The sequence below is a fragment of the Diabrotica undecimpunctata genome, chromosome 10, assembly GCF_040954645.1.
Source record: "Diabrotica undecimpunctata isolate CICGRU chromosome 10, icDiaUnde3, whole genome shotgun sequence".
Taxonomy (NCBI): Eukaryota; Metazoa; Arthropoda; class Insecta; order Coleoptera; family Chrysomelidae; genus Diabrotica; species Diabrotica undecimpunctata.
Genome location: NC_092812.1, coordinates 51,801,901 through 51,824,914, shown reverse-complemented (window position 1 = coordinate 51,824,914; position 23,014 = coordinate 51,801,901). Strand labels below are relative to the sequence as shown.

The 23,014-nt window shown below is 30.4% G+C and overlaps 1 protein-coding gene across 1 annotated transcript; it reads right to left on the bottom strand.

Moving 5' to 3' along the window:
* Positions 1 to 9,140: 9,140 nt before the first annotated feature.
* LOC140451935 (GILT-like protein 1) lies at positions 9,141 to 22,848 on the bottom strand. Its single transcript, XM_072545910.1, has 3 exons — positions 22,437 to 22,848; positions 20,104 to 20,280; positions 9,141 to 17,521 (listed from the first exon to the last, which is right to left on the bottom strand). Exons 1-3 carry the CDS (start codon positions 22,695 to 22,697, stop codon positions 17,276 to 17,278), a joined length of 684 nt encoding a protein of 227 aa, XP_072402011.1. The 5' UTR covers positions 22,698 to 22,848; the 3' UTR covers positions 9,141 to 17,275.
* Between the last annotated feature and the right edge of the window lie 166 nt (positions 22,849 to 23,014).

The window sequence follows — 23,014 nt, the reverse complement described above, 5'->3', positions numbered from 1 at the left end:
ATTTTTTTATATGTATGTAGATATATATATATATATATATATATATATATATATATATATATATATATATATATATATATATATATATATATATATACGAAAATTACTAAGTTCTCGGGAAGAACCCAGGTTGAGAATTGAATACTCGACGTTTCGGCACTCAGTTTGGAACCATTATCGAGAGATATGGTTCCTTTCGAGTTCGGGATCTCAATCTGCCGATTCCCCTCACTCGTGGCGTACCAGTATCTTGTTCTGTATAAATACAAGAACCGTCAAACAGCACTGAGGTCTCAATCTGCCTACTTCTTTGTCGAGTGCGACCGAGTCTTACAATGTGCAGCTGCTTTTATACTGTTAGTATGGGCAGTATTTCTTTTGATAGTCTATAAATACGTCCTTTCTCTGCTCTTAGCATTTCTAAGTTAGTAGTTGCATACTGTATAGTACCTCTCTAGGTCCTAATCCGTTTCAGAAATCGATCGAGTATTTCCGCTAAATTCTTCTAATTTTGTATAGTCTATTATGGAGGATTTTAAGGACTGTGTTTAAATGTATGACTCATCAAAGGTATGTGGTCATCATATCTATGTGCCTTATTCTTTTGGTTATTGCAATGAACGTTGCCTGTAGCCATTCAGTTGGTATATTTCTCGTTGTCGTATGTTTTATCTATTATATTTCATGGAATAAGCCATAATTTTAATTAAAAATATTTTATATGTGACGCTTGGATTTACAACTCGAAAATCGTTCTCAGAGTGAATGGTATGTCATTTTTATGAGCTTTGACTTCTTATTGTTTTGTAGGATTATATAGGTACTTGCTCTTCTATGATTTATTGTATTACTAAATAATGATCTCGTATTTGCTGCTGTTTTGTTCTTGCATCTGATGCCTTTCTCCTGGATTTCTTTGTAACCAACATATTAGATTTTATTTAGTATTGATTTTTATTCTACTAATTGTGTATTGTTGTTTCCATTTAAATCTTGTATTACAAAACATTACCAGATGTCTATAAAACGTAAATGTACGTTGGTAGAAGAATAAGAATATTTTTTATAAATAAAATGAGAGAGTACATATGGGGTTAAAATATTAACAAGTACGAAGAATTTTATCCTGGCTAAATCTAAACGTAATCTGTGTTAAGAAACTCTTATCCTCTCTTTAATTTTTCATTTATTAAGATGTAGTGACAAGTGGCATCATGTGATACGGTTGACAATGTTTGCCTAATGGTCACTACGTTTGTTTAGGGTAACTAATTTTCTAACAGTTACTTTAACAAATCGGTTTACCTTTTGGCAGTATTTATGCGACTCTAGGCGATAAATTAAAATTTCTTTATTAGGTACATGGAAGTGATAGGTTGAGCAGGCGAGTGATATCCGGCAGTTAAGATAACGACCGTAAGATACTGTGTACAATGAATTCAGTGTTTCAACAAATAATATCAGGACTTATGTCAAATGAGACAAGTTTAATACAAAGAAAACGATTATTGCTCAGAAAATTCGTAAAACAGAAGAAGTTGGCAGCACCCCAGGACTCCACAACATTAATTAAAGGCTACACACAGCCCTAATAACGGTAATCAACAACTCAAAGTAAAGATTCAAAAATTAAGAGAAATGAACAATTAATAGGTGCCTACCTCAGCAATTTAACAGCTCATCATAGTGCGCATTACTTACTGTATAAGAAAACAAAGACATTAAAGAGACCAATTATCCAATTAGAAGAACGAATAATCTCAACATCGCTTACAAAAGCAATAGAAATACAATAGAACATACCTAAATCCCAAGTAGCAGGATATGATAATAGGCGACATATTAAAAAAGTGACACTAGGCTGAGATGACATATTTAATAAATGCTGCCTTTAGGCTAACAATGTTTAAAGTCCATGGAAAATGACTGAAGTAATTCGTATTAACAATTACATTTCAAAAGAATTCTATTGTTGTTCTGGTGTTCTACAAGGATCTCATTGTGGTCCCTTGTTTTTTAACGATATTGGTATGGCTATCAAAAACTCACACTTTCTGCTATTTGCTGATGATCTTATTTCGTTGTATACATATATGTGATAAATTGGATAGAGATCTCTTGCAAGATGATGTAAATAATATATGTTTATGGTCGAAATAGGCTTAAATCCAACTAAATGTTCTTGTATTTCATTTGGTCGTATATATAATCTAATAGCTAAGAGATTTGTTCTTAGTGATGTTACTCTTGAATTCAGTTACTGAGATTAGAGATTTGGGTGTATTATTGGATTGTGTGTATTATGGATTTTCTTAAAATTAAGAAAACAGGATTTCCTAGTCTTGGTTTTATTTACCGTAAGTCATGATCTCTCAACTATTGTATTCAAATCATTTTACTGCTCTCTGGTACGCTCAGGTCTTGAATACTGCTCTATTTGTTTCGTCCCCATTTTATCAAGTCTAACATTGATGGATTGGAAAGCGTTCAGCGGAAGTTTCTAAGATCTTTAGATTTTAAAGCACATATTAATATGAGAAATACTGAAAATTACTTCATAGATTACCGTGTAATAATGTCTCAATTTAACATTGCTACACTGAAGAATAGCAGGTTAAGAGCTGATATGTTATTTTTGGTTAAAATTCTAATCAACGTTATTAATTGTCCTCCATTATTAGCCAATGTATACTTAAGCACAATACATAGAACTCGACACACTGCACTCTTTTATATTAATTTTCATAGGACTGATTATCTCGTCTTTTTACCTTGTCGAGAATGTTCAGCTCTTGCAATGACCTGCTACTGGATCCATTCTGTCCAAACATTAATGTTTTCAAAAGGCAACTTAAGAGTCTAATTAATCTAAATATGTGATATATTTTACCTTTTGTGATTTGATATATTGTTTTAATGTACACACGTTGAAAAAGGGCATCTTCATTACTAAATAATATAAAAGATATAATTTCAAAGATTTAAATAAAACACAAATATCACCCGAACAAATCTTAAAAAATTCATACTTTAAGACCACTAGAAAATGAAAGATGATTTGAATGCTGCCGTAATATACAAGGAAACTTAAAAAATTGCCCATTATGTCAAGATGTATTATTTTTTCTGATGAAGTACATTCTCGTCAAATGGAACAGTTTCTAGACAAAACTGCCGGTGATGGAGTGATACAATCCACATTTTACGTTGAAAAAGATCAAAAAATTGAACCATTTCTTTTTTTCGAAACACCTTGAATGCGAATATGTGTACCTTTTATATAATTAAATAAGTAATTTTCTTAATAACCTTCCATTACTTGAACGTTAGCAGATATGTGGTTCCAGCAAAATGGTGCCTTATATCACAGCAGATTAGATGTATATAATACATTGAAAATATTTTCAATGGAAGTGTTTCTCTGATATTCCTTGGCCTTTAGATTTAATCCACTCGACTTTTTTTTTAATTTCTAAACGAGAATAATTATACTGAAAAGGTTCGTAATGTCTTAAGAGAATCTTATAATAGAACGGTTATATGTATGAACACAAATGGAGTATATGTGAATGCGTTATAGTAAATTGAGGATAATATTCATTCACTTGTATTATTTTATCAGGATAAATTAGTTTATCCTGATAAATAATTGACGATGTAATTGTGATATAGCCCGTTTGGGTATTTATTATATACCTTTTATTAAAGGATTTGAAATAAAAAATTTGTGATACATGGTATACAGCCAGCTACAGGAACTTAGTTTCCTAGTGGATTATAAATTAGTTTGTTATATATTTAAATATTTCGTTACATTACAAACTGATGATTAAGCAATTTAAAAGTTATCAGTGTATAATAGAAAATAAGAGATAATTGTTTTGATAAACAGATTTTTATAAAAGTTTATGAGAATTGTTTAATTAAATTTTTAATTATTAAATGTATTGAACTCATGCGCAACCTTAAAAAAATTTCAACGTTATCTTGAACTGAAAAAAGAAGTAAAGCAACTACAGGAAAGAATCGAACATATAGAGAAATACACTAAGAAGGAAAACCTGATAACATTAAGATTAAAAATGGACACAGACGACGGTACAAACATAAGAGAAGGAATGTACAATTTCATAACCAGAGAACTACAAGTGAAAGTGAAATTAAGGAATGCCACAAAGATTTGGGAGAATCTCTGCGTTATAGAAAAAAAATAGAAAAAACAGAGAGACTGAAAAACAAGAGCAAGTTAAAAAAACCACAACAACCGCATTTACATAAACAATGACCTCATAATGAAAGAAAAAGAAATACAGAAACAAATAATTAAGTGTCGAAAGGAAAAATGGAGAATGGAGACGGGATAAAGAGCAGCTAGACTTAATAAAAAAGGAAGATCTACAAGAAGGATTAAAAAATAGTAAGCGGCAAAGGAAAAATGGTAACGACTCGGATACGATAAGGTCGATGATTTTGGCGGAAAGAAAAGAAGATAGCAAGAAAGCAACCAAACAACTTTAAAATGGATTGAAAGTGCATGGACGGTAAAAGGAAGCCATGGAGGGAGGGGTTAAGAAATTTAGATGAAATGCGTGAGAAATATAAAATCGAAATAATGGCTTTACATGAAACCAAGCAGCTAGCGAATGGTAAATATTGGAAAAGGACTCTTTTTAAAAGCGGTGGGCCAAACAAATACCTGAGAATAGGTTTTATAGTGTCAAATAAAATAAGCCGAGTAGGACCTGACTTTTAATCAATATCAGAGAGACTGTGCTATTTAAGATTAACTGACCAAATTCTTATGCTACAATTATTACAAAACAACAATTATTGAACAAAATCTAGGTTGGCATAATGCTCTTTATCGAGTTTAAACAGGCCTACCACGAAACGGACTATACGAAATAATGAGATCACTAGGAATACTAATAAACTCACAATTTAAATGTTGATTTATATCTAAATTTTTTAGCTCAAGACTTAATCGACATTTTGTAAGATTTTCCATTACAGCTGTGAAAAAAAAACGACCTGTTTCATTGGCTGTACGCAACTAGATCTAAATTAAACTTTTCCTCGCTGTTGGATTGGTCGCAGTAGTGAATTACAGTGGCACTTCTTAATTCCAAAATTATTAGAAATAAACGAAACAAATTGTAGAATAGAATTCAGAAGACAGTCAATGTACGGTTAAAAACATGTATACTCTGTCTAGTTAGTACTTGTACACGCGTTATCATTCACATATATTTTTTTAATTCACTATAGCAACGCACATGCCATATTTTGTTTTAGGTACCAACCAAACCAACTTGTAAGATACGTAGAAGATCATGCAAATAAAATTTTTTTATTTGACTTTCTCATAAACCTCTGGTACACTGCGAGCTTAAGATGATCTAGTTATCTATCAGTTCATATGTTTAACTATCTTATGGACCGCTAGTCATTCCTTGCTTTCTTTCAGCTTTAAATCTTTGTCTCAAGCCTAGGTCTATCTATAGCCCCACTTGCATTATAGACCAGGGCGGATCTGTTTTGAGGTGGATGTGAGAGGTGGAATTCAAATTTTTGCAGAGATAGGTGAATACTTCAGTAATAATACTTAACTTATCCTCCCTCTCAATATGTCGGGAACATTAATAAAAAAATTAAAATATTTAAAAATTATCAAAAACATCGATTTTTTTTTACTGTCCTAGTTTATAACTTAAAAAAACTCATTTTGGAGCAAAGTCGTAAGAAAATAAAATAGCGACAATTAAATTTTCGATAAGATACGGCTGGTTAAAAAGGTTTTAATTTATTACCGTTACTACAAAATAGCAACAAATACAAAAAAAAAATGGGAAACAAGCCTTTTCTTATTCAATGTTTTTCAACCACTTAGATTACACTAAAGACCGTCATAATTCATCTGGAAAATCTTTAACATAGTAAAACATCGATTTAACAAATTTAGCTTAATAATTTTGCAATCTAGATTTAAAAAAAAAATTAAATCTTGCACAACAAAAACTAGACCATATAGAAGTTTGTTAATTTTTTTAATTATAAAAACGTACTTAACCTATCTAACGTACTTTATGCAATTGAAATCGGATTATTTGGACGGGCTCAGGAATGTTTTAAAATTACAAATAATTTTTTGGCTTATAAACAAATAGAATATCTCGGTAACTATTAGCTTAAATTAAATTGAGGAAACGGCGTTAGGTAAGACGTTTCTTACAAAAGAAAAAAAGTTGAATTGCGAGCGATGGTTTCTGAGATACAACCTGTCAAAGTTGACCGACATTTGTGACGAAATTATAAACAATGGGATGATAATCTTTAAACCATTACCTTTATCTTTCGATGCTCTTTCTCGATAAAAATTTCATATCTTCAAGATATTTGTAACATATATTATAATAATAATAACAATCGGTATTGTGCGTGAAAAATACCAAAAAAATTATATTGATATTTTACAGATCCGCCTTGGTCTATTATATCTAGTTTTCTATATTGCTTCTAATTAAAAACTACAGTACTTCATAGAAAATATCTAAAATTTTTAAGACAATTAACAAAGGGAAAACGATTTCTGATCCTAAGGTAATCAATGACTCCAACCATGGTATTAAAGGTGAACCATTAGTGCAGTTTCGACAGAACAAAGGCATAGCAGTTGCGATTAGAACGTTCAATATCGTCTTGTTACAAGAGCTCTGGGTACATCAGGGGCAAATAAAAAGAATATTGGAAAAGAATATATTATAAAAGAATATAAATATTGACGTAAAGCTTATATAGCAGATCTTCTAAGTCCTGACGACTTGTGAAATATGACTATGAAAGATTTAAAATAAGCCTTACTCCAGAAAAAACGAAAACTACAGAACTTCAGGTAAAGATAAGCTAAACCATAGAACCAAATTATTAAAGCTACGGGATAGCTTTTTACCGAGTAGTTTACGGTCTATGCGTGGTATCGTTGATAAAAGGAAAAGAGAATGATGTAAAATTGTCCATGTTTTTAGACATTAAGGAAAGGTCATTTCTGCTTTCTAGATGGATAACACGCAGTCCTGTATAAAGTGAATCTAAGAAATTTATATGTGGAAGATGAATTAGGGAGATAATAGCTCATCTTCTATTATATATGCCCCCGTTCAAAGATTGTTTCTGCTTCACAATATATACATGTTTCTATATTTAATATTGCTTAGATTTAGATACATAGCTCCAATGCTTACAGTACGCTCAGTAGTTTTTTAATATATATTAGAATATTTGTTGCTTATCTTCTTTTACTTAGACAATCGTAAATTCCGGCTTGTACACATTTATTCGCTAGTCTTGATTATTTTGGTGCTTTTGTAGCAGAAAACCAGAGCTTTGACTGTCTCTCGACGAGAACTGCTCGTACCTGACTACTAGACCAGGGCGTATCTATGAAAAACCTTTGGATGTGAAATTCTGATTTTTACAGAAAAAGTTGTGTGATAACCTCAAAATACTAATTGACTTTCCCTCTGTCAAATAGGCCAGTAATATTATTAAAAAGGTAAATGATTAAAAATATATTTTTTTAACTTTCCTTATTTATAACTTTGATATTAATTTTAGAGCAAAGTTGTACTGAAATAAAATAGCGATAATTAAATTTTATACAAGATACGACTGGCTAAAAATGATTAAATTTATTACCCTTGATGCAAAATAGCAATAAATACAAAAAAGGGGGAAACAAATATTTTTTTATTCAATGGTTTTCGACCACTTATATTGCAGTTAGGACTTTCATAATTTGCCTAGAAAAATAAAAGAGTTCACCAAATTGCATTCAAATCAATTCATTAGATTTCGCATAACAATTTTGCAATCTAAATTTTTTGCACAAATTCTTTAATATGTTAAACAACACACAAACAATATAAACACCAAAATAAAAACTAAACCATATAGAAGTTTGCCAAATTTTTAAATATAACAGATCACTTCAACTATCCAACGAACTGTATAGAATTGAAATGGAACTATTTGGGCGGCTATTAATATCCCGACTGTGTTAAACCTTCTGAAGTGCGGTTGGCGCGAGTAGAGCCTAGCGCTCATCCAATGCTGGATTTTGAACTGATGCAAAACTGATTTAAATCACTCGGCTCGTAAATCGTTTCTTAACATTCAGAAATCTCCCCCTGACCCCCTCGACGTATCTAACGGATATGTTTACATTTAAAATACCTTCGACTTTCCTTTCATTGGTAAAATTAATTACCTGAGAAGGGTATTTTTCAACTTTCGTTAATTTTGGGAATTTTCGAATGATACAAACCGATATATGGAAATCATTAATCCCTTCATTGTTATAATTCTTTGACGATTTTAGAAGCTTATGTCTAGAAAGTTATTTGAGCAAGCTATCGGCGCCGTACAGATTATTAGATGGTACAAAGGAATTTTATAAATCTTAAACTAATATACAGTGTGATGTAAAATAATATGATACAAAATAAAATAAAAATATTAAATATTGTTGTTACGCAACAAGAATGTTCCAAGGTATGTGGTTGCATACGGTTTCAAGTGCACTGACTACTGCTCTATATGCCACAGACAAATATGCAACAATTCACAAAGCAATATTATTAATCTCGAAGAAGAAAATATTGCTACTGCTATCAACTTTGATGAAATTGATTTAGAATTACAGGATGAAATTTTGGGAAGTAACTTTCAACTTCAAGATGAAGGTTTTAATCAAGTAATAGAAGATCCTTCCAGTGGACGGCGCAAAAAAGCACGCCTAGACGAAAATTCATCCAAATATTGTCAAAAAAAACTTTCTACAAGAAATAATCTACAATTTCTACAAGAAATAACATAAAATTATATTGTTGTAAAGTTCATTTTTATTAATGTATCAAAAAAAAAAATTAATTTGTATTAAAAATTGCTTAAATTTATACAGCTTTCAAATGAGAATATTTGTAAAAGAAAAGACAGTTAAGACTTGATTTCACGTACAGTGCGTTTGTGTATCCGCTTATACGTATTTCATCCTAAAAGGAATCTTCGGAGTGGCTATTCACAAACGCTCTGAACGTGAAAACAATCTTTCCTGTCCTAGTAGAAGCAACACTAAAATGGCTTCGATATGGACGCAATAGCGACATCTGATGATAAATCACGAAACGAAATCCGAAGATTTCTAATTGTCGAAACCAAATTCAGATTTCTGCTTTAGTCTGTGCCTTCTAAGAATTGCAAGGCAAAACAGACGTTGATAAAGATGTAATTAGAGACATGGGGAATCTAAAATTGCATTCCACAACATATCTCCTCAATTAAGCAAAAATCCTTAGCAAATTGGTTTCTAGTACTCATAAAGAGTATATCGAAATAAAAGGAAAGACAGTAAGATTTGATTTCACGTACAGTGCGTTTGTGTATCAGCTTATACGTATTTCATCCTAAAAGGAATCTTCGGAGCGGAGAATATTTGTATTTAGAGCGTTAAAGATACACGTTTGTTAATTTTTCTAAAAAAACTGTATAGCATAGGAAAAATATGTAGTTTTATTTGTTATAAATATATTAATTCATTTATAACAAAATTAAAGCATCTTTGGGATTTGGTATTTGGGATTTTGAACCTCAATTTTCTTCAATCTAGTTTTTTTTGGTATTTCACGATATGAAAACTGTTATCGAGACGAGCTTCGAAAGAGAAAGGTAAAGGTTCAAAGATTGCCACGGTATTATTTATTCTTCGTCGCAAATACCGGTCAACTGTAACCGGTTGTATCTCAGGAGCCATTGCTTGTAATCCTACTATTGTTTTTAAGAAAAGCGTATTTCCGAGTCTTTTCCAACGCCGTTGTCTGAATATAATTTAAACTAATAGTTACCGAGATATTCTATTTGTTTATAAGCCAAAAATTGTTAACAATTTTAAAAAATTCCTGAGGCCGCCCAAATAATCTGATTTCAATTCTATAAAGTGCGTTGGATAGATTGAGTGCTCTTATATAATATGTAAAAAATATTACAAACTTCTGTATGGTTTAGTTTTTGTTGTTTAAGATTTTAAAAAATTTTAATTTTTTTTAAATTAGGAATAAGATTTTAATGAAATTTGGTGATCTGTTTTATTGTATTTTAAAGATTTTCTAGACGAATTATGAAGGTCCTAATTGCAATCAAAGTAGTTAAAAACATTGAATAAGAAAATGCTTGGTTCCCCCCCCCCTTTTTGTATTTATTGCTATTTCTCACAACGGTATACATTTAAACATTTTTAGCTAATCGTATCTTATTCATTAAATTATCACTATTTTATTTCGTTACGACTTTGCTCCAATATTATTATTCCTATCCAAAATGAATCGTTTGAAGTTACAAGCAAGAAAAGTAGAAAAAAACGATGTTTTTAATCATTTTTAAATATTCTCAAACTATTCAAGAGGGAGAAAAAGTCAATTATGATTATTGAAGATATCATACAAGAAAGTGAAGAAAATTTGAAGTTATTTTGAAGAAAATCATACATTTTTTTCTGCAAAAATCAGAATGCCATTTCTCACATCCACCGCAAAACAAATCTGCCCTGGTTTATACTTTATTTATTCAGGATATGTTATTAGGTTGTTAATTTCTGTTCTGTGTGGTTACTTGTATCAAACATTAACTGATTTAGATTAATGTAGTTTTAATGAAACATCAACTCAAAACTGTTTTTATTTTACATCGATATAGCAACACCTAAATATTTTTTGTGACCCTCCTATATCTCAAAAAAATCAATAGGTATTAGATACAAAAATCTATTAACACTTTAAAAACTTTTTTCAATTTTGGTCATTTCTTGTAAAAAATATTTGATGGAATCCGAGTGAATATTATATTGTTGACTAGATAAATAGAAATAAGTCACCAGTAAAGAATACATATTGACTAAGTTTTTGAGCTGCTTTTTTACCAGTATGTATTTACACATATTGGGATCCTCTATATCTAAAATCAGTTCATAAAGTCTTAAAAATCACACCTGGTAATTCAGTCTGCCTTCCACAGCCCTACAAAAATTAAGAATACATATTTGAGTAAACTTATATATAATTAAGTTAAACAGGAAGCAAGAACAAGCATAGTCACATATATTAAGTAATTCAGACTTAAATTTTTCAACTTCATCTATCAAAATATGGAATAACAATTTGAAACCATAACTCTTTAAATAAATAACGAGAAAAAGCGCATTTTGATAAAACATTCAGCGTTTATTGTTGCAAATACTGCTTAAGGAAGTTGTGTATACATAGGACACGGATAATTATTTCATGACACTTATTATTTTTCACTTATGTAGACCTATTCTGGAAGCCTTTAAATGTTAAGGATATTCTAGTTTCCTACTTTCATAAACAGTGTATCGGGTATAGACTTAAGTTTTTCATTAAACCGAAATAATAATAAAACTTTATATTAGTATTACGTTATTTAAACACTAGTCAGTAAAGATTGTATACCGCGCTTCAGGATGTATAAGTTTTTTTTAATGGTAGCAATCTGGGATTATTAAAAAATATCAGTCTACTTAGTTGCGAAGGAGGAGTTGACACTTGAAGTAGAAATAGAAATTTCCTGATGTTTACATATTAGGACTATAAAAAATATCTTTAAAATGCACAAAGAAACAAAATACTTCTGGAATAGATTGACATAATAAATAAGCAGTACTTTGTCGTTGGCTTAAAAATCGCCTGAGTTCATAGCTTACTTAATCCTGATTCTTTTATAGTGGACAGGGAAAAATATATACAAATCACAACCTACACAGTTTAAAATAAAATCTATAAACCTACAAACCATCTGTATTATTTACTGGTGACTTACCAGATTAACAAGAAACATTTACATATATCATTATCCAAAAATTCTGTTGGGAAGAGTAAAGGCAGGTAATATTAAATACATACGAAGGAAGTTCACTTCGGGTATTACAAATACTGGATATAATGCAACTTCAATATTATAATTATATTTCTGCAACATAAATGATGAGAAGTATGGAATGTTATGTGTCTGATGTATGTCTTGACACTTAATATTATGGCCCTCTAATTAACATCCTCATAAAATCAACTGTCAAGTCTGGATGAATACAAATTTTCATCAACCTATATATATATATATATATATATATATATATATATATATATATATATATATATATATATATATATATATTCCGAAAGATTTTCGCGGTTAGTACAGTTAAACCTAAAGCTAAGATTAATACTATTACAAGAATTAATATTAAACTCAACAGGCTTCCGGGTTGAACCGATTATCACTGCGCTGAGCTTTCGACATCCTCTCTGATGTTTTCTTCGTGGCTTCCGAGGTCTCAGTTTTCCAAGCCCCCAGACACAACTACACTAATCACTAATCATACGACACTTATCATACAAAATCTTTTCTTCCTTACATCAAATGTGTCACCGACAAAATCAACAATATTCTTAAATCAAGAGGCATAAAGACAATATTTACTCCCCAACAATCAATCAAAGACAACATTCCAAATTAACAACACAGTTTATGAAATTCCTTGTACAGATTGCCCCCGGTCTTATATAGGCCAAACAAAGCGTAAAATTCAAAATAGGATTTATGAACATTCCATTTCTGTTGGCAATTCCGATTCAATTTCATCTCTAGGTCAACACTATCTTCATAGAGGTCACGAAATTGATTTTGAATACTCCAGAACCGTAGCCCCCATCCGCTTATATAAACCAAGAATTATCCGAGAAGCCATAGAAATTGAAAAAAAAAACAAATTGTCTCAATAAAAGTAAATACTGCCATCAGAAATGTTCGCGCCAACCTCCACCCAAACCACGTTACCATCGACGGTATAAAAAAATCATCCGCTGTTCCCAGTAGCAGTAATGCATTGATCAGTGATCAGTGTAGTAGTGTCTGGGTGCTCGGGAGGCCTGAAGAAAAGAGGATGAGAGAGGATCTCGAAAACTCGGCGCAGTGATAATCGACGTGGTTCAACCTGGAAACCTGTTGAGTTTAATAATAAGTCTTGTAATATTGAATTCTTGTAATATGAAACTACGAAAGAGAGAGCATAAAAATATGGAAATCATGGTTATAAGAGTCATAGGCAAACAAAAGTCATCAAAATGTTTTCCCAAATTTGATGTCAATTTCTTCTAAAGGTGCTGACTCTATACTTTATGTTTAATATACTTCGAGCCCCTACTATAGTCGGACAATTTTCAATTAAAGGTGACTAATCTACAAATTGAACTAAACGCCAACGGCAACCATGTTAAATGTCAGTAGTAAATTCTTACCGGGGTCATTTTTATTGTGTATGCTTCGCTCATGTAATAAGTGAAAAAGTAAGATAGTCCCATAAATTTTGCCCCCGTAACAATATAAATTGGTGCCATTCACGAGCGTATAGTTAGATAAGTTATTTCGCTGGTCTATATATACTTACGTTCTTAGAAAGAATGAGAATGAGAGAAATATATTTTAGTTTATTCGTTCTACATTCTATATGTGCATACGCGTAGTGTGTTTTTTTATGTACAGTACAATTTTTAATAAAGGAACATATTGTATCTTAAATGTAAATTAAATTTTAAGGTGAAAATTTTGAGAAAAAAAGACTTTTTTTCTCATTTTCAAGGAAAAACAGTACAATTTTTAATAAAGGAACATATTGTATCATAAATGTAAATTAAATTTTAAGGTAACAATTTTCGAAACATTCGGGGTGTAGATGCATTCTACATCTTTTACATAAATATTACTTTTGCACATCCTACATTCTTGCACTATCGTCTTTTTTTGTAATGCGGTCAATATTGTCGAATCTGGTTTCATCTGGTAAAGCAAATTTAGATTGACGTCCATGTACTAAGTATGACACTGATATAACGGTTTCTTAACTATTATAAATTATAAATAGTCGGCTCATGCTTTCTCTTATAATGTGCACTTCTTTATCCTCATTCTACGACCAATGCATATCAACTTGAAGCAGAGTGTGAACCAGATAATATACATATACTAATAATTTTTTTAAATCTATGTTATTCATTTCAAAATCGTGACGGTTATTCTGCGATGCATAAATATTTGTAAAATATAGAATGCTCTCAATTACTTTTTTATCAAAAAAGAGTGAAAAAACTTCAATATATGACTTGTCTCCATGGTTGGCTTTTATATTGTCTAAATATCAGACTGATGTTGAATTACTACTGAGCACGAAGGAGTATCTGTGGTTACCCAACTTAAGACAAATTTGGATTTACTATTTTTGCTTGGTTTTTTCTTTAGACGTTTTATCTGTGGTTCAGATAATCAGAATCGTCAGAATTCCCAATCACTTGTATTTCATATGTACCTGCAATATCCGATTTTATTGATTCTTCACATATAATATTATCATCAATGTCTTCTACATCAGAAACTTCATCTAATTTCGGCGGCAAATAAACCACATTAAGTGAGTCGGCATTTTCACAATCTGAATCTTCTTCTAACAAAGCTAATAACTCTTTAGTAGTTAGTGCCATATTCATTTCATATTTCGAGAATTTACTGAAATAAACAAATGCACTACTATATACACGCATTCACATGATAATAGTTTAGCTTACTTAGCGAAGATCGTATGTTAAAATTTCAGATTGTTTAGTCTAATGAAATAATAAGTATTTTGCAAAGTTTTCTGTTTTTTAAGTACTGTATTAGGTACTCTCTAATAAGAATAAAATTTTACTTTATTTTGTTAGACAACTATAAGATACCTGTTAAAAGACACTTGATAATTTAATAATTATACCGGTCTTAAATTTAATTTTTACGTAATTACTGTTGTTTTGTGTGTTTAAATAAATAATTAAATTTTTTTTTTGGTATGCCTCTACAAAATTGATAAGTAGAATATGATTTCGTTGAAAAGTTATCGTTAAGGGCTTCGTTAAGTGCGATGTTGCCAATTAATCACCTTCAATTAAAAATTGTTTTAGTATATGTTTTTTTAATCTCTGATACCTTTATACATGACGAGATGATACTTCGGAAGAATTAGTTCGGAGAAAAAAAGAAACGCTCGTGATGACAGTTTTTTATGTAAATAATATAGGGAAACAGAAACAATACTCGGTTTTGGAACTAAATGAGCGCTAGAGTTTGTGTAAGAACAGGACCAAGGTTGAAAAAACGAGTGATAGTAGTATTAATAAAAAGCAATTACTTCAGACAAAACGTATAAGACATTTTTAAATCAAATTACATCACAGTCCTCATAGTGTTGAAATTATTAGTAATCTTTGGCCTATAAAAAGTTGTAATCTTAAATATATATATATATATATATATATATATATATATATATATATGCGGAGAAATAGAAGAAAAAAAAAAGATTTGGTGCCAAAAGGAATAAAATCAGGTGCGTTAATGAAAATTCTAATTAATCACATTTATGATTCATTCAATATGAGATGTTTTTTGTCGTAATGCATGAAACAAAAATTTTGGTTACCAAAGTAAAATTTCGTTTGTCACTAGGGGTTTACTCACGTTCTACAGAATGGATTGTTTCCCATTACACTATTACTTCTAATAACTCTAATAGTTTTTTTTTATTTTTTTAATATGTATATAATATAAATAATAATATAAAAATATATTCTAATTTGTTCAAAGGCTAGTAACATTTGGCATTTTTAATGGTTAATTTGTTGTTCTGAAAAACAGGTTTTTTCAGAAAAAAACTCTAAATTTCAAACCAAACGGGTAAAGTTACAGATATATTCTATCTATTCGTTGAGTTAGGGATGTTATCAACTCATCTGGAGAATTTAATAGTGTCATTTATTCTGTATATTAATAAAGATTAACTGATATCATTTTTTTAATTGTTTTAAAAACTTTAACAAATCGATAAACAATTACTTACTGGTTGTCAATTATTGGAACAAATTGACTTTTTGGCCATTTAGATTTGACATCCGCAATGTGCTTATAGCACTTGATTCATCAGCGCTACTATGTTTATTAAAAGTTTATTATTTATTAATAAAAATAATTTTCTCAATTATGTTTTTTAGTTCATTAAATATTAGCGTACCAATGAATTCAACTGTTACTTGATGATAGTTCATTTTATCTAGCAATAAAACTCTGAAAACTTTTGTTTTCAACACTTCCGCAAAATTTATTATAGTTTATTATCACTACAGCGGTTTCGGCAGAGTGCCTTTCTCAAGTGATGTATTTTTACTAAGCGTCTACTATATAGTCTTTAACTGAATAAGTTGAGAAGGGGAGAGCTGTTTGTCTCAAGTTTAACATTCGGAATTATATCTGTTATTTTTAATTTATTAATTTCCAAAGATTCTAATAAATATAGCCTAAGGCCTTTATTTTGAATCTGCAGAATTTGAAATTGGTCATTAAAAGAATATTATGATCTAGAAGGTGAAGTACGTACGTAGAATCTGTTTTTCTCTTATTGAAAGCCCTTTTGTGTTTTGCTATAGGTTTGTTAAAGTTTTTACCAGTTTGACCGATGTAAGTTTTTGGGTAGTCACCACATGTAAGTTTGTATATAGTAAAGGATTATGTAGATACTTATAATTCGTTGTATAAAAGTGACGTAATATCGTGGAAATGTCTAAGAAGGATTATTTAAATATATTTTAGTATTTTAAAATTATCGTAACTGTCATAAAATTGTAAATTGTTCATATTACTTTCTTTTCCAGACAAAAGATACTATTAGTGACAATTGTAGATCTTAAACTATAAAATGATCACAATTTTCATGGTACGTGGTATATTTTTGAAATCATTTTGACTACTCTTTCGATGGAAGTATTAAAAAAGACAATGTGAAAGCAAGTACTAATGCTTCTAACTAATTATAGTACAGTTAATTATATACATAGTGTGCACAGAATTTTTCATTATTTAAATTTCAATGTATATAAATAATACATATTATTGAAACGTGTCCGCTTGATCAGTGCAGATCTGGAATTTATAATACAATAATTAGGAATTGTGAATTATGAAACGTTGGTACATGAGCGGAACACCAGATCAGGTTTGCCCACTCACTTCCATATAATGAAATGTATGGGATAGGGATACAAGTAGAGGGAACATTTCTCTTAAAATTATAGGACGAACTTTTAGGATAATGATATGTTCTGTAGATTTGTATACGAGATCATAGTGATTAAGAATTTAAACATAATTTTGGTTTAACTCTAAGCATACTACAGAAAGCCTTCTTAAAATCTTTCAAGATTAGTGCTTGACTAACTATGGTTTGGCTGCCATTAAATTGGATAGTTGGAATGAATTTTACTCGAGGACGCAAAGCGTTTGTTCTTTCTCCATAATGTTTTAACAGTATAGATCCGTGGTTGCTGTTCGCACAGTCGAGTATTGGTGTAAAGTTGATGTTCTGCTCTTTGGCACACTAAAAAAATAAGTTAAGTAAGAAAGTAGAATAAAGCATCAGGCATAATATGGCTAAAACCAATAAAAAGAATTACAAAAAAGGTTTTCCAAAAATGTAGAACAAAGGAGAGAACCGGGTGGAAGGTCTAGCTGAGAGAACACAGAGACTGCTAGTTATAATAGGAACTCCACAAAGAGCATAACCGGATAAGAAAGTCAAAATTGTCCCAGGGGAAACTTGATCCCAAATTTTGGGGTATTGTTCGGCCTCACAAAAGATGAAGATTCACCAAATTTTATTACAAAATATTGACATATAACCTCAAAATTCCATAGCACATCAAAAATGGTTTTTCAGCCATAACTTGCTTAATTTTTTACCAAAATAAATTTTGTTTTTTTTTTAATTAAAGGTTTTCTCTGCTCTACAAAAATATTTGAACAAAAATGAGAGTTGACGGGAAATTCAAAGTGATTTTAGTGTTTAAAAATTTTAAACGCCTATAAAAAATAACAAAAAATATGGATAGATCGAAAAAAAATAGGTATGTATGTATGATCACCAAAACTATGTTCCAGAATTTTTTCGGAATTTTTAAAGTGGTACGCAGTAGCGTAGGCAGTAGTGGTAGGCAGTTAAAAATCGAAAAAAACGGTTTTTTACCGTTTTGGAAGTTATTTGTGCAAATAGATGACATCAATATCTTTAATTTGGACCTCAGATGAACCATTTTGGACTCTTAGAACCAGAGTTATGTTGATTTAAAAGAAACAATCTGATAAGAACCTTCAGTTCTCCGGTGTTTTCACCGTTTTGAGTTATACTTTTAGTTAAAGAGACGCTACTCTTTTGAAAATCATTTGATTCCATCAGTCGACATTAATACCTTTAATTTGGATACCGAATGAACCATTTTGGACTCGTAGAAACGGAGTTATGATGATTTAAAAAACGAAAATCTGGTTAGAATTTTCTGTTTTTCGTATATTTTGCCATTTTTTCGCCGGTTTGTGGCTTATTTCGTGTAAATATTAATATAGGTACACTGCGCATGAGTGATCAATGTATATGTGTGATACTGTGTGTGTGAGTAAGCGATTGTGCGAGACAAGATCGAGTAAGCTTGGCCTTGGCATGGAGCATCAGATTTGTGAGACGCCGTAAGGGTAGCACAAAGATTTGAGACAAAAAACAACCAAATCGACTTTGCCAAAAGGGCACGATATCGTATCTTCGTTGTTATTGGTCCGATTTTGACGTTTGAGATGTTAAATAAAAGGTGAGGAGTAGCGAATATGTTTAGACATAAAAACAAAAAAAGCAACATTTACAAAAGGGCACTATATCGTATCTTCGTTGTTGGTCAGATTGGAGCGTATGATACGTTAAATGAAAGGGGATTAGACACCGATGCATTTTTAAGAGAAAAACAAACATGACAGTATTGCCAAATGATCACTATATCATATCTTAGTTGGTATTGGTCCGATTTTGACATATGCATATAGGAATATAGAAAAAATCAAACAAGGAAGGTGGTACACCATAAAGACCTTACACTCATTTTGAAATCATGTCCAAACCATCGAATGTATGTAGGTATACGCGTTTTACACACATACAAACGGTTTTTTCGGTTTTTAATCTGCCTGGTACCACTTTCAAAATTCTGAAAAAATTCTGGACCATAGTTTTGGTGATCGTACATCATATATATTTTTTTCGAGAGATCTATATATTTTTTATTTTTTTATAGGCATTTAAAATTTTCAAACGCACAAATAGACTTAAATTTCTTGACAACTCTTATTTTCGTTTAAATAGTTTTGTAGAGCACAAAAAAACCTTCAATATAAAAAAAAAACAAAATCTATTCTGGTAAAAAAATAAGCAAGTTATTAACAAAAATCGATTTTTGACGTTTTATGAAATTTTGAGGTTATGTGTCAATATTTTGTACTAAAATTTGATGAATCTTCATCTTTTGTGATGCCAAACATTACCCCAAAATGTGGGGTCAAGTTTACGCTGGGACAGTTTTGACATTCTTATCCGGCTATGGCCTTTGTTAACTGATTAGTTAGCAAGGGAAGCATAATTCAAGAATTTATTGTCAAAATAATATATTAAACATTAAATAATAAAGAAATACAGTACATTTTCAATAGTGCAATGTTGTATGAGAAATTAAAGCACAAGTCACATGTGAGACTAAAAAGAAAATAAAAGAAATACTATGTATTATATACAAATTAGATAATAGAAGAATTCAGAAAAAAATTTCAAATAATAAATAATTTATGAGATTTGGGAGTTAAAAAAGGTGGAAACATAGAAACAAGATCAACATATAAATCAAGAGAGAAATAATTGACAAGAGTAGAAAATTTTTTTAAAAATAAGTTAAAATGAAAGCAGATGGTTGCATTTTTTTTAATTCGAGTTCTACCATTCTTCTTTGAGGTTTTATCTCTCATCAGGAAGACTTGTGGTACCTCGAATTGAAATGCTGCTTATCTATAATACCTATATATTTATTAGTGTATGTAACTGAATTTTTAATATTTATAATTGGATATTAAATATAATTAAACACTTACAAGCTCCCCTGCTTCTTCTGGTGGTGACAGATACTGTTTAAGAAGACAGGATATATAATTAATTAGCCTTTCAGGATTTTTCAAAACTGATATGGCACAAGCATGGATCTTATTAGCAAAGCACTCTGTAATATCATGTTGGCATTCAAACTCGATTTTTCCTGCTGTTTCTATAGTCTAAAATACAAAAGACGTATGTTTTTATGCAACAGTTTTATAAATTACACATAGATAGTTTATATGTGACTTCTAGAATAATTATATCTGGTTGTAATAATGTGACTGCTCAACTCTATAAGAATATTATTATTATTATTTGGATACAGTAATTAGATCTTAATTTAAATAAGTTTAAGGAATCTTTAGAAAAGCTCCTTTTATGTAAATAACACTTCATATTAAGCATAATTAAAAAGCTAATAATAGTGCACACAACAATGTCATCTGTAGTAAATTGTGTATATTTCCTATTCAAATAGTCATAAAGTCAGATGTAGTCATAGTTCAAAAGATCAGATGACCCTTAAATTACATAATTTGGGTAACAAACATTATAATTATTAAGACAATATTAATATATATTATTGGGTCAATGATAAAGGTTTAGATTTTTTAAGGGAACATACAATTTCCCAGCTCAAAAAATGAGAGATAACGACCAACTCTTTATATCTAAAACAATAAACAGCAACAACTTATAAATAACTATAAGTATCATAAAAAAGAATACATTGAAAACAAAAATATGGAATTTACAAATCATTTAAAGCTAGTTGAATGTTAGGCTTAAAAATAAACAAAGATAATCCAGTAAAACCTACACCCTTATCTCTGAATCCATAGTTAGTGCTGGGATATGAAACATCAAACAAACAAGTATTTCTGGTAACCCTATTAGGTATTTTAAAAGAGAACAGCTCAAGCAGGGCACTACAACAAATTTGGCCAGATAACAGCCTAAAAAGAAGTATTTAATCTCACATTATCCTGTGATTCTCCAGAGTATAAACTTAAGTTGCATTAGTACTTATATTCATATCAGTAAGTATGCAAAGGCCTGTTCAATTTGTATGTTATAAACCTTAGAAATGTATGCAGAAGTTTTACAATAGCAATAACATGGATTTGACAGAATGGAGACCATACATAAGATGCATACTGTAAAGTTGAGCTAACCAATGCATTGTACACTATCTTTGTTGAATTATTGGACAGATACACTGAATTGTGCAAAATAAAACCAATCATTTGAAGACCTTTACAAGTAATTGAATTATAATGGTGATTAAAAGATACCTTTGAATCAAAGAAAACTCCCAAATCCTTCATGGCATTTATAATCCACTGTTGTTTATAAACAAATTAAAAATCAATGGTCCAATGTGAGATCCCTGAGGAACACCAGAATGAGCTGAAAGAGGATTATTGAAATCAGTATATATAGCATCCACTTGACTGACACTCTCTATTGAATTAATGATATTTTGGAATATCAAAAGATTAGTTACTGTGGCCCTCCAGTGAAAAAACCATGCTGCTCATCAATAATAATATTCTTACAATGCCAAGAAAAACATTAGCTTACTGATAGGACAGTAGTTTTTAACATCTTTGCTATTTATTGCTCTACCTATGATCAACTAATATTTATTGAATAGTATCTTCTCATCAGTGTTTCCAGTAAGAAAAATTTTTGAACCAAAATAGATCACAGCAGTACTGGCTATGGCAGTGGGGGACAAAAAGGAAGGCCTATGAACAAAAAGAGGACACATTAGCTGAGAAGACTTTTTGACTCAAACATGTAGGGTACATTTATGTTTATTTTCTCAATATTGTAGTGTATTGATAGTTTAGAATGTCTTCCTGTTAATCAAATTATGTTTCTAATCTTTTATACAATGCTATTTCTTGAATTTCTGACTTTTTTTGATATTCCCCTGTTATTATTAAAATTGATTTTAGTTTTTGGGCAATAAGAATGTCTTGACTTGCATTCATGGTATTAGTTTTTGATCTTGTCAGGATGAAACAACACATGTTTGTTGCAAATATATGACAATTTCGAAATGGTGTAGGTATAACACAGTAATTACACAAGAATTCAAATTTAGCAACTGGACTACCCATTATGAGTAATGCTGGAAAGAGTAGTCTCATGGTCCTGACGACTTTAACATTGTTTTAATTGGAAAATTTTAGATTTACTTTTTCATTATACACATGCAAATTTTAACATATACCTAATTTGGACACTAAAATCACATAGCAGTGATAAATACGGTGTAATCTAATAGCAGGCGTGGGTTTCGAAGGTTAATATTAATTCTTACCTTAGCTTTTCCATACGGTATGAAATCTAAGTCAATGTTATTTTTAAGACGTTTGTATATGGGAAGCAACTGATATACCACGAAAAATCTCGAATCTGGGCATAGAGCCTCATAATGAATGGATATTTTAACCCTCTCCAGTTCGTCATCTTTCTCAACATCTTCATGATATTTTATAAAATATTCAAGTGACTTCAATGTTATTATCATAACAAAGAGAATTGCTATGAGTTTTGTGTATTTAATTGACATTATTGCCATTTTTTTACTTAATAAATAAAATTTGTAATATTTTTACCAATTCAGTGCGACTTTCTCTGATGATATTTAATAATTTATTGTGATAATCTAAAATTTAATAAATAAGTAATCACCTAATAATATATCGGTTTATTTGACATTTGAAAAAAGATTACAGTAGATAACAAAAACAAGGAGACAAGTGAGCGTAGCTGGTTGCATAGCAATCGTAGTTCCAAGTTCCACAAATCGTTTTGTTGTAAAGTTGTAAAGTACAGTTTCCTTCATTTCTTCATCAGAATTATTAGTGGTCTGTGATCAGAACCATAGAACCACCA

Excerpts from the sequence above, each read along its gene's own strand:
- LOC140451935 (XM_072545910.1), bottom strand. The coding sequence starts at position 22,697 with ATGGCAATAATGTCAATTAAATACACAAAACTCATAGCAATTCTCTTT. Across the intron at positions 20,281-22,436 it reads TACCGTATGGAAAAGCTAAG|ACTATAGAAACAGCAGGAAA; the intron begins GTAAGAATTAAT and ends TTTGTATTTTAG. Across the intron at positions 17,522-20,103 it reads CAGAAGAAGCAGGGGAGCTT|TGTGCCAAAGAGCAGAACAT; the intron begins GTAAGTGTTTAA and ends TTATTTTTTTAG.